General features: G+C 35.1%; 1 protein-coding gene across 2 annotated transcripts in view; it reads left to right on the forward strand.

The window, feature by feature from the left end:
• The window catches only part of PAPPA (pappalysin 1), a 266,709-nt gene that overhangs the window by 123,953 nt on the left and 129,446 nt on the right, over window positions 1–13,310 (forward strand). For both annotated transcript variants that reach the window (XM_003757073.2, XM_031954192.1), the window contains exons 8-9: window positions 5,840–5,968; window positions 8,321–8,412. In XM_003757073.2, coding sequence (XP_003757121.1) covers window positions 5,840–5,968; window positions 8,321–8,412 — 221 coding nt within the window. The remainder of the gene's footprint in view (window positions 1–5,839; window positions 5,969–8,320; window positions 8,413–13,310) is intronic.

The following is a 13,310-nucleotide window of genomic DNA, read 5'->3' on the forward strand; positions in this document are numbered from 1 at the left end:
TTAAATACAATATATATATATATTCTTACAGTTATTTTGCTACACAAGAAGAATCAGACTTTGAAATAATGTACATTAACCTGTGAAGGAAATCAAAAATGCAAGTGGACAAAAACAGAGGGATTGGAAATGCTATGTAGTGGTTCACACTCATTTTCTAGAGTTCTTTTGCTGAATGTAGCTGCTTCTTTTCATTATTGAACAAATGAAACTGATCTGGTTCATCTCATTGTTGAAGATGGCCACGTTCATCAGAATTGATCATTATATACTATTGTTGGTGAAGTATGTGATGATCCTCTTGGTCCTGCTCTTTTCACTCAGCATCAGTTCATGTAAGTCTCTCTAGGCCTTTCTGAAATCTTCCTGCTGGTCATTTCTTTCAGAACAATAATATTCCATAACATTCATATACCACAATTTATTCAGCCATTCTCCAATTGATGGGCATCCATTCAATTTCCAGTTTCTAGACACTAAAAACAGGGCTGCCACAAACATTTTTGCACACACAGGTCCCTTTCCCTTCTTTAAGATCTCTTTGGGATATAAGCTCAGTATTAACACTGCTGGATCAAAGGGTATGCACAGTTTGATAACTTTTTGAGCATAGTTCCAAATTGCTCTCTGGAATGGCTGGATGTATTCATAATTCCACCAGCAATGTATCAGTGCCCCAGTTTTCCCACATCCCCTCCAACATTCAGGATTATCTTTTCCTATCAGCATAGCCAATCTGAGAGGTGTATAATGGTATCTCAGAGTTGTCTTAATTTGCATTTCTCTGATTGATAATGACTTAGAGCATCTTTTCATATGGCTAGAAATAGTTTCAGTTTCTTCATCTAAAAAGTGTCTATTCATATCCTTTGACCATTTATCAATTGTAGAATGGCTTGATTTCTTAAAAATTAGAGTCAATTCTCTATATATTTTGGAAATGAAGTCTTTGACTGTAAAAATGTTTTCCCAGTTTATTGTTTCCCTTCTAATCTCTGACATCTATTTCTTTAAAAATTTCACCCATTGGTTCTAGTCCAACCCTCTAAACCTATAAAAAATAAGTCTAATCCCTTTTCCACATGAGAGACCTATGATCAAAAGACAATGATCATCTCACCCTCCCAAATATTCCCTGTGTCAACCTAAGCAGTCCCATTTCCTTCAACTGTCCCTTATTTTCTATGGGCTGAAGTTGTCTTACCACACTGGCTGGATACCTTACATTTTTTTTATTGTTTCTCCTAAAATTTCATAATTCACTAGTCTTTTTTTTTCCAGAACTCATGAAACCAGAAAGCTCAAATAACTGAATGACTTTTTTTGGTCCCCTGCAATCATTCTGCTGCAAAACATTGGCTAAATAAATAAGATGATATGGGGAATTTCTCTCAAAAGGTTCCTTTCTAGTGTATATATGTTATAGGGTCAACTCAGTCTACTATATACTTTATATCTATATTTCTGTGCATTGATAACTAGTAATATTGAAGATGACACTGAAGTCCTTTGAGATCCTGAAAATGTCTTTTGAATGAATTATTAAAGAGTTTTTAGAATGTGCATTTCTAAGCATTATCATTTTATTCTGTACATAGCAGTGGGCTTTATATATATATATGTCATAGGCCAGGAGCAGTACGATGAAAGAAAGTTGTTCTTGAGGAAGACTACCCTGGCACCCATATAGGATGAATTGAAGAAAGGCAATCCTGGAGGAAGTTAGAAGACTTTTGTGAGAGACAATTCAGACATGGACAAAGGCAGGTTTTCAAAATGAGATCTGGGAGTTCTTGGAGGTCTCCAAAAATCCTTTTAGGAAGTCAATGAGTGCAGAACTAGTTTCATAATGATATTATGAAAACTGTTAACTTTCAGTTGATATTATAAAAATAATCATACAGAAATAATAACAAATAGCATTTATATAAAGCTTTAATATTGCAAAGCAATTTACAAATACCTTATTTCATCTTTAACAACACTGGAAAACAGATGCTATTATTATCTCCTTTGCAGAGATGAGGAAATTGAGGTAGTCAGAAATTAAATGACTTGCCTAGAGTCATATAGCTTGTAAATATTTGAAGATAGAATTTGAACTCAGGTCATCTTGACTCCAGGTTCAGTGCTTTATCCACTGCACCATCTAGCTGTTTCTATGGATAGGACAGAAGTTGTTAATAGAATAACAAGTTCCATGGGAGATTCCCAAGAATTTTAAAAATATGATGTGGTTTTGAGACCAAGAAGTCTGAGAACTCTGATTTAGGATAATGGCAATGAGATTAGAAAAGAAGGGATGGACAAGAAAAATTAGGAAGGAAGGATCAATAGGACTTGATTGCTGACTCTATTGGAGGTGGGGGGAAGAGGAGAGGTAGAGGAAAGGAGGAATCATAGTAACAGCCTAAATCATTCCAGATGGCTTTGGGAACAGCTGAAAGAAATGGCTTGACACATAACATCCTTCTTTTCGATAAACCATGAAATAGGTCCTAACCACTGGTAGGGGCTTTAAAGATCTTCTCCACCTCCTTCTAAGAGCTTAATTTTTTGTCCTTTTTTCTTGGGGGTTAGGAAACCTATGCTGTTTTTGTGACTAACTTTGATGCTAATTTAGACAAGTATAATTTAGACTCCTTTAATTTTTTTCTATGAAAATTCTTAGAGTCTCAATTGGTAGAAATGAATCATCTATTCAAAGGTTTAGGGAATACATATATTGCATCTATTTTCTATTTCAGGGCTCTTGTGAATATTCATATACATGTATGTATAATTTCAGGATTTCGGAAAATTATTATTCGTGGGCATTCCACTAGTTTAGATTACAATATCTCTATGCTTTTGGCAATAGCTTCATGAATTTTGTGGCCAAAAAAATATATTACCAGATAGTGATCCAGTCTAATCTAATTTAACAAGCATTTATTAAGTGCCTATTATATGCTAGACTCTCCTCTAGGTAGTAGAAATATAAAAGGGGGGAAAAGCTATCCCCAGATCCAAAGAACTTATTCTCCCAAGGGGATACTACATGTAAATGGATAAATATATACAACTGTTCTCTAAACTTCTCAGAGTATAGTGAGTCTTGTTGCATAATTGGATGATTCCTGAAACTAATCAGTCAATAATCATCCATCATTAAGAATTATTTAAACACTTACTATATGCTGGCCATGGTGCTAATCCCTGGGAATATAAATAAAAACAAAAAAAATAGTTTCTGCCCTCAAGGAACTTCAATTCTAAATGACCAACAAATTTATAAATAAATATGAAACAAATGAAAGAATATTACAAGGGAAGATACTATCAATTGAAGGGACTAGGCAAGGCCTCCTGTAAAAAGTGGTATTTGATATGAATGTTGACAAACACTAGGTGATACAGTGGATAAAGTGTAGGACTTGAAGATGGAAGACATCTTCCTGAAGTCAAATGTTATATAACCCTGGGCAAATCACTGAACCCCATTTGCCTCAATTTCCTTATCTATAAAATGAGCTGAAAAAGGAAATAGCAAACCTCTGCAGTATCTTGACCAGGAAAATTCCAAATGGGATCACACAGAGTCAGATATGACTGAAAGATAACTAAGCGATGAAACTAAGCCAGTTGTAAAGGCAACTTTCCTTCCTTGTGAAGGAAAGCATAGAGAGAAAACCTATCTCTCCCAGAAGTGATGTTTTTGACATTTCACATCCTTGAAAAACCAAATCATTATTGCATTGAGAAGTAAGAAATTGTTTGGCCTCTGCACCTGCTATCTTATTGAGCTTATCCAAACAGCCCTAGATCTGAGGGCAGCTGAAATAACAGATGAGTCCAAGAACTTGAGTTTTTTGACATCCTTCTTTTGTTTATGAAATCCCACCCCCCATGATGGAATTTAGCAGGAATTCTCTTCATTATCTTCTTTGCAATTTTCCCATGCTATTTAAAGGATTTTGTTTTGTTTTGTTTTAAGGGGAAAAAGATAGAAGAATAAGAAGTTTTGTAATTGGTTAGAGGTAAAATTCAGAGATAGAATGGGGTGATAATCTGGTTATGGAAATTTGGTGAGTTAATTCTCTAAGGAACCAATTCTTATAGGTTTTGTTGATTTACTGCTGTGGTCTTAAACTCGTTCAACAGATATTTATTAGGTGTCTACTTGTACAAGGGCAGCTAGGTGGTACAGTAATAGAGTGTTGGGCCTGGAGTCAGATAAACCAATCTTCATGAATTCAAATCTGGCCTACTCCAGCTATGTCCCTGGGTAAATTACTTAACATGATTTACCTCAGTTTTCTCATGTGTAAAATGAGCTGGAGAAGAAAAAGACAAACCATTACAGTATCCTTGCCAAGAAAATCCCCAATGAGCTTATCAAGAATTGGACATGACTGAAATGACTCAAAAACAACAATAATATCATGAACGAAGCCTTAGGTTACTATAGGTAATATAAAGATAAATGTGACTGGGCTTTATTCTTAATCCAATAGTAAATATAAAATGTTTCCAGCAGCATATGTAAGATATAGGATGCAATATAGTAAAAATAATTCTTGACAGAGTCCCCTGAAACTCTGAGAGTCATAAGGGTCTAAATAACCCTTTTAATGTATTCCAAGTGATGTCACTTTTCTGAATTCTTCCCATTATGACTACCAGGGCAATAAGAAGAAAAAGACTAGTAGTAAGGGCTTTCTTTGGTTAATTCCTTGACAGATCTGATCAACACACTGACAAAAAGATTAGTCTATCTATTAGAAACATGCCATGTACTTGTCCTCTGGTCAACCATTAAAAGTTGCAAAAATACCCTGAGATTTATTGGGAGAGAAAGGGGACTTAAAATGGCCAAAAATCAAAACTAAGCAAAAAAAAAAGTAAATCTCTCAATTTTCTGTATGTTTTAGAGGACTAATTTAAAATACTTAAAAGAAAAAGAAAAACAAAACAAAATAGAAGCCCACAAAGCTTTTGGAACTTAAAAGTAGGAGCAGGGAGAGGAGACCTAGTTCATGTTTCTAGGTGACAAGAAAAGAAAGGTGGGAAAAATATCTACTTCCACTCATCTTCATTAAATAATTTTCAGTACACGATAGTTTACAGAACTAACTCTTAGATGCTAGCTGGTTCCTACTTAACTTTCCAACTTTATCACTCTTGATTCCTTTTACTACATACCCTTTGTGCCAGTCGAATTAGTCTATCTGTGTGTGTGTGTGTGAGTGTGTGTGTGTGTGTGTATCTATTAGAATATACAATGTGTTTTTCTGTCCTTGTAACTTTTTGCTCAGGTTGCTCCTTCTGTTTACTCTACGACTTTCCTCATACTACTTTCTGATGCTGAGATCTTTGTTCTTCAGGGCCCAAATGATCTTGTCATCTCTTCCAACAGCCTTCTCACATCAACCCAAGAAAACATAAATTCTCCCACTTCTAACATGCATTAATGTTTCTGTTTCTCTATAAATTTCCTAGATTATCTTTCTATTTTTAAGCTTTCTTTTCCCCATTTCTATGCAACTGAAGTGGTAGCCCATGGTTCTTTTGTTTTATATTTCTTTGATTATTAGTGAGCTTGAATAATTTTTCAAGTGATTATTTGTAATTTATATTTCCTCATTTGTAAATTATGTACTCATCTCCTTGGACATTGTGAGTGGGTTTTGCCTTGAATGCTTTATTTATTAATTCCTTTTAAAGTATCCCTGACATTTGCTGATGAGTAAATTGAATGGTTATCTAAATTTCAAGGGGAAAAAACACCTATGGTTGAATCCAATCTGATCTCCTTTTTCTGCCATGTGTCTCTAATCTCTTTCTGTATTCTTCACAGGGAGCTGAGCCATGGCACTGCATATAAGTACCAGATTGTTACCATTTCTGGTACAGAGGAGAGTGAACCTTCACCTGCAGCCATATATATACATGGAAGTGGTTACTGTGGAGATGGAATCATACAGAAGTAAGCTGCATAGTGCATCTTGTATAAAGAAATAGTTCTTCCATGAACTCAAAATCATAATGGAAACACTAATGTGCTCACTAGAATTTAGATTTTTCTAATTCTTTTTTTTTCTTGAGGAAATTAGGGTTAAGTGACTTGCCCAGAGTCACATAGTTAGGAAGTGGTAAGTGTCTGAGGGCAGATTTGAACTCAGGTCCTCCTGACTTCAGGGCTGGTGCTCTATCCACTGTGCCACCTAGCTTCCCCAGTTTTTTTTTTTTTATTTCTGATGGGAAAATTGAATGAAATTTATTAATGACCCCTAAAATATATCATGTAAGATAATTCTAACTTATAGAATAGACAACACGGTACCATGCAAAGGACTCTGGATATGAAACTGGAAGACTCGGTTCTAACCCCAGCTTTACCATTTGTTTATACCTCACCATCATGAGTCTCATTTTTTTTTCATCTGAAAAATAAGGCGTTTGAATTAGATCTCTGAAATCCCTCTTAACTCTTAAGTCTACGAGAGTTGGACTAGATGAGGTTCCTATCAATCTTAAAGGCATCTTCCTCCACTATTGAAGATGAATTTTTATCACAGCAAATAAGAATCAATACAGATTTTAAGCAATTATAAAGGATTTTAAGTCAAAGAACCAGAATTCAAATCCATTTTCTACCACTTACTATCAGTTTAGATAGAACCATTTGGAGAACTTATTCTCTAAAACAGTTATTTTGGACATTGTGACATTAAGTATCTTGCCCATGGTTACATAACTTCTAGACCAGTAGTTTCAAACACAAATAGAAATGAGTCATTAAACCATATAGAATGATTCTTGCAGGCCACATAGTGATTTAGGAAACTATAAAATATATTAATTAATAATGCTTTATTGTATTTTAATGTATTTTATGAAATATTTTCCAAATACAATTTAATTTTGATTGGACTGCACTCAAAAATATTGTGGACTTTATATTTAACATCTCTATCCTAGGTTATTGGACCATAGATTTAGAACTGGAAGGGGTCTTAGAGGAAATTGATGGGAGAATACTCCTAGTTTACAGATGATTATATTGAGACAGTAGTATTTTAGCTAATATGTCATGCCGTCTTTCACATATTTATATGATATCTAGAATTATAGCTATATCTATGGCAAAATGGTAAATCAATTTTTATTTTAACTGGTAGATCACATACCTATTCCATATTATTATATCTTGTTTAAGTTAATTAGATATATTAGTCTGCAGCAAGCATGACTGCAGCATGAAAACTATCAACCCTGTACTGTGAAATTATTTAGTGGAAGGAGTATATACTTTAGCAAATTTAGTTGTCCATGAATTGTTAATGAATTTCAAGGACAGAGCACATAGCTTAGATGGTGTGAATTAGAGATAAGGAGCAGACAGGGTGGTTAGACTTGAGGAGATAGTTCATAACAAAACAAAACAAAACTTTCCCTATGGAGTACACAAAATAGATAGATGACACAGATAATCCCTACTTGGAGATATGATATGTGTTAAACACAGTGAGTTTGAGAGCAGTTTGGAACACGAAGTTGGTTTCATGTCTAACTGGCTTTTCAACTAGTGGAGTGGGACGATCTAACCAAACATCCTATAATGAAAGGCAATGAGATCCATTTGTAAAAGAAGAGATCAATACTAATTTCCTCAGTTACTTCCAGGGTTAATTGACCCATCTACACAGCTGCTCAGACACTTTTACAAAATGAAGAGCACTTACTAGTGTGAATTGTGGAGTAAAAGACAACTTCTGCAGTCCCAATCATGCAATGAGGGCTCCCAAGTGATTAGTGGAGGGTGGACACTAGGTTTCATAGGAAATCATTCAAACATTTGATGGAAATCCCAACTGGACAAGGGAGTAACAATCTACACACACACACACACACACACACACACACACACACGTTTGTATATACATACATGTGTACATATATATACTCATATACTCTTACAGATTTTCACACACATATGCACATATGCATATATATTTACATACATACACACACACACATGTCTTTAATTATATACAACAGTAAGCCTGGGAGCTAAAAATACTAAGGTATCTTAATTTGCAATCCACTTTGGTTTAGACAGTACATTATCCTGGACCTGGAAATGGGTTTATTGTTCAAAGACTTATATTAGAATTTCAGTGCCCTGCCATTTTGCCCCAGTCACTTTTCCTTCAATCAATGGCTGCCTTTTCCTCATCTGTAAAATAAGAAGATTTAAATATGTACTCTCTAAGATCACTATGTCTATCAAGTCACTTCTGTTAGACCAATTCCTTTTTCACATTTTTATCTACAGACATCTGGGGGAAGAGTGTGATGATATGAATAAGATCAATGGTGATGGCTGCTCCCTCTTCTGTCGGAAGGAACTGTACTTCAATTGCATTGGTAAGTCTACTCAGAGGCTGGCAAAAGGGGACTTGGGGCCACTACAAACTTTCTGGTGGTTTCTGCTGATACCCCATGACAGGAGCTATAACATTTGCAGAGATCCAGTAGTTCTATTGTAAATACTGTACGTCCATCTTTTTAGTGATTCTAATAGAAAATTGGTTTTCATCAGCAGTTGTTCCTTACTGCAGTCTTGATATGAGTTTAGCTTGATCCAGGCATGTTTTCCCCTTGTTAGTGGATGTGTTTGAAGGGAGAATAATCCCTGGATCCAAACTCGACTGACTACAAATAAGTTCATATCTCTTTTGAGATGCAAATCAATACTAAAGATTAAAGTTCCACCAGATACTGCTCTTTGAAAGAGGTGAAAATTAATCTAAGTTGACTTTCCTTCCTTTTCTTGATTAGCAAATATAACATTTTCAGTTTTCTATAAGAGTGTTGAGTTATATGTCCTCTAAGATATCCCTCTCCCCCACCTCTCATTTATGATTCTGTGAGTTTTAATCAAACAGCTAATAAACATGTTAAGTGCTCGAAGTAGGGTTTAAATTTAGGTCTCCTGATTTCAACTCCAGTGCTCTACTAAGATGCATAATGTCATATTTTGGTGACAGCCTCAGTTCTGTGAAATTTGAAAAAAAAAAAAAAAGCTAATGTTTTCATTTATTTTCAGTTTACCATGCAGGGGTAGCTAGCTAGACTTACTTTGGGTTGAGAAAATGCATATTTCAAACTCTTGGGAGTCCTTAACCCTGTCTTCCAGTAACCCATAAATTAGGAAGCCATATTTACATGTATGACAGAGTGGAACTCTTAGCTGTGTCTCTGCCACTAAGATATATGACTTTAGTCAAGTCACTCTCATCTAGAGAGGGCTAGAATATATAATGCATAATTCTTCATGGAAAAAAAAATTGATTTTATTGTTAGTAACTTCCCCATCCTTAATAGTTTCTAAGATGCCACGCAAGCCTACCTCACAAAATCTCTCTTTTAAGTTTTTTTTTTTTAATTAAATTGCTCTGTTAAAACAAATACCACAAGCATGCCCTATTAGGAAGGCAGCACTCCTCTCCCACAAAAGTGGAAATTATCTTGTCTTATTACAACTTAAAACAACAGGACTTGAACCACTCAGTTAGAAAATATGATATCAGTAAAAAGATAGCTCCCAGTAATAGCCACTGGCTGTGGCTATTGTTTTCTAGAGCAAAAAGAGGGTTGAAAATTCATTTTCTAACACCTTGATGTCATAAATATGGACATGTTACTGATAAAAGCTGAAAAGAAAATGGAATAGGCAAATTAGTCAGCCAAAGGATGAAGTTTCCAAAGGTTTTTTTTTTCCTCTCCTTAGTAATAGATCTTGAAATAGTCCCAGAGAAATATTAAATACTGAACAAAACTTCATAAATTTTGATAGATGATCATTTTCCCCCAGAGCAATCCCTAGAGATCTTATTTCCTTATTTATGAACATATTTTTGTGCCATGATGATTCCTTGGGGATAGCTTTAACAAACAAACAAAAATTCAAATGCCTTTGGAACACTAAAGAATTGAGATAACCTGTGTCTCTTAGTTTATTAAGTATAAAGAATCCTAAACTGAAAGTTATGAGCTTGAATTCTGCCATTAACTTACTGAGTGACCTTCACTGTATTGTTTCATCTCTCTGGGTCTCCGTTTCATTATCTATAAAATGAATATGTTGTCAAAGTAGATGGCCTCCAAGCACCTTCAGGATTTTAATTGCTATTCTCTTTATATGCTATTGTCTAAAGTTCTTGCCGCTCTGAAATTCTATTTTAAAATAATTTCCATCTCTAATTCAATCTTATGATTTTTGTTCAGTATTTTCATTTCTTTTCCCAGTGGCACTTAGATAGAACAAGTCCTAAGACAAGTTGATGTCCTGCTACTATTTCTTTTTTAATAAATGTTCTATAATTTATTTCACAGAAGACCACTGGAATATTGAGAAATGATGTAGGATTGAACCAGAAGGGGAACTATGTGAATGTAGAGAAGGGGAAAGATAGAAAAAGATGCAATAGAGTTGAATTAGCAAGACTTGAAAACTCAGGTAATGTGAGGATTAAAGGAAGATGTGAAGTGAAAGAAGATTCTGAGGTTCTGAATCTGCATGGATAGATGGATAGGATATCCTTGAATATGGGTAAATTCAGAAAAAGAAGTAGGTTTTGGAGAAAAGATAATGAATTCTTTTTTTGAGATCACTATTGGATATCCAGTTCTAAATATCTAATCAATTGATTATTTGGAACTGAAGGTCAGGAGAGAGACTGGGGATGGATTTATAGAACAGGGAGCCATCTGAAAAGAGATGATAATTGAATTCCTAAGAGGTGATGAGTTGACAGAGAAAGAGAGAGAAGACCCAGGAATGCATCATTGGGATCAAACCTTAATTAGGGGGCATATTATCAATGATTATCCAGCAAAAGAAAGCAAAAAGGAGGCATTCAGACAGGGAGTGGGAGACCTAGAGGAGAGCAATATCATGAAAACCCAAAATGGAAAGCATATTCAAGAAAGAGTCATCAATGTCAAATTCTGCAGAGAGATGTTAAAAAATTGCCTGAGAGCACAGAGAAATAGTTGACTTAACAGTAAGCATTCATTCATACCTGAATCCAGGTCCTCCTGACCCCAAAGTCAGCTCTCTATAAATTATTTTTCATACTCATTTGCTATCATCATTAATTTTAATAACAGTAATAGTTTATTTTATATGGTATTGTAAAGTTTATGATATGCTTTCTTGACATTAATCCAGGAAGACCAAAATAGCTATAAGATTGAAAAGTTTCTGTTTTCCTGAGTTGATCCATATCTTGGGGTTGCCGAAAATATATCTCTTTGCTTAAGATCATTATCATCATAATAATTTAACAATAAAAATAAAATATAAATGAGCCTGGGAAGGCCTGTGACTTTAGAACAGAAAGTCACCATAATTAATTTCCTGGACTCAGGAACACACCTATGTGTTAGTCCCCAAAGTCATCATTAAGAAGTTCTGTTAAGGGGCAGCTAGGGACGCAGTGGATAGAGCACCAGCCTTGAAGTCAGGAGGACCTGAGTTCAAATGTGGACTCAAACTACTTAACACTTTCTAGCTGTGTGACCCCGGGCAAGTCACTTAACCCCAATTGCCTCAGAAAAAATTAAAAAAAAAAAAAATAAAACAAAAAGTTCTGTTTAAAAAAAAAAATCTCTTCTAGATTATCAGTATTTGCCTGCTTCTCTCTGTCTCTATTTCAGACACAACCCTCCAACCATTGAGCTGGACACTTGCTGATAAATCCATCTTCAACCTCTCTTATGCAAAGTTTTTTACCTCTTTCCCACAGTCTTCCAGGCTCCCCAAGTGAGGCAGATAAGTTGGGATCAATTTACTTTCCCATCCCTCATCATATCACCAGAGGTGACAAGTCTGTATGGTCCCCTCTGTTAGATTGCCTTGGCTTCCTCAGAGGAAAGTAGGGAAAGCAAAACAAAAAGATTAATGATGTTTCTTTTCTGGAGATAGTCTAATAAGACCTTAGAAAAACAATGAGGAAAAAAAATAGCATCTGGTGGAGGTGAAAAGGATTAGGGATAGGTTGAGGGTAGAAGGTATAGCTATCTTTGGATTTATGTTTATTATGATTATAATAATTGTTATACTGTCAACATCATTATTATAGTAAACATATTGTTGAAATTAATCATATTTTATAAAATATTTATTAATAACTTTATTTGTAGCTATTATTAGATTTAAAATATAGATTCATTATTGAGCATGCATATTTAAGCACATGAACACACACACAATTCCATAAAAAAAAAATCTATTCTGTTTCCTCTACCAAAAAAAAAAAAGTCAGCATGGTCTGGAAAGAATTCTGAATAAAGAGTCGGAGGACTTGAGTTCAAATCTCATCTCTGTAGCTGATAGCTGATTTAAGACAAGTCACTTCCCATCTCTGCACCTCAGTTTCCTCTTTTATAAAGCAAAAGTGAGGGATAGATTAGGTGATTGTTAAGGTGGGCCTTCCAGATCTAAATCTTATCACAGGGGATTTGGAGACTCCAGTCCCAGTTGTTATTCTTCAGGCTTACTCTCTTGTACAATCTTGGGCAACAACACTTTCTCTTCCAAAACTGCTTCTTCATCTACAAGAGTTTTTGAGATCCCAGTTAGTACTCCGTGATCCTTTTCTCAAATGTAGTAGCTTTCATTACAATACCTTAAATTCCAAATGCTAGAACATTTGGGGTCAGAAATGAAAAATGTTTTTCTTTTCCAATTTTTGTTTTGCTTCCACTCTTAACATTATTTTGTAACAGGAAGCATACATGAATGTATGTTTTTCATATGGCCTGTTTTCCATAGCTCATGAAAAATAGAAATTTTGAATTATTGTTGTTGTTCAATTGTTCCATTTTATCTGCCTGTTCATGACCCATGGAGCCCTTCTGGGCTCCATACTGTCCATGAGGTTTTCTTGGCAAACATACTAAAGTGGTTTGCCATTTCCCTCTCCAATGGATTACCTTTTATCAGTACTTTGCACTCTGAACTGTCTGTTTGGGGTAACCCTGCATGGCATAGCTCATATTTTCATTTAGCTACACAAGCCCCTCTGCCACAAGACAGTGATCCAGGAGGTGTTAAAACCCTCCAAATACTTCAACGGATTATATCCTGCTCTCCCAGCCTGGTTCTGGATCTTGTAGCAATAATGAATTTTAGTTTTGCTTTTGACATTTTGTCCTCCCAAGCATTTTAATGAGTGCAGACAAATTTGTTTTAGCACAGGATGACTCTGAAAATGTCTTGTTTGAAAATACTCCCCTAGCCAGGACTTAAGACAATA

This window comes from Sarcophilus harrisii, chromosome 2 (genome assembly GCF_902635505.1).
Source record: "Sarcophilus harrisii chromosome 2, mSarHar1.11, whole genome shotgun sequence".
Taxonomy (NCBI): Eukaryota; Metazoa; Chordata; class Mammalia; order Dasyuromorphia; family Dasyuridae; genus Sarcophilus; species Sarcophilus harrisii.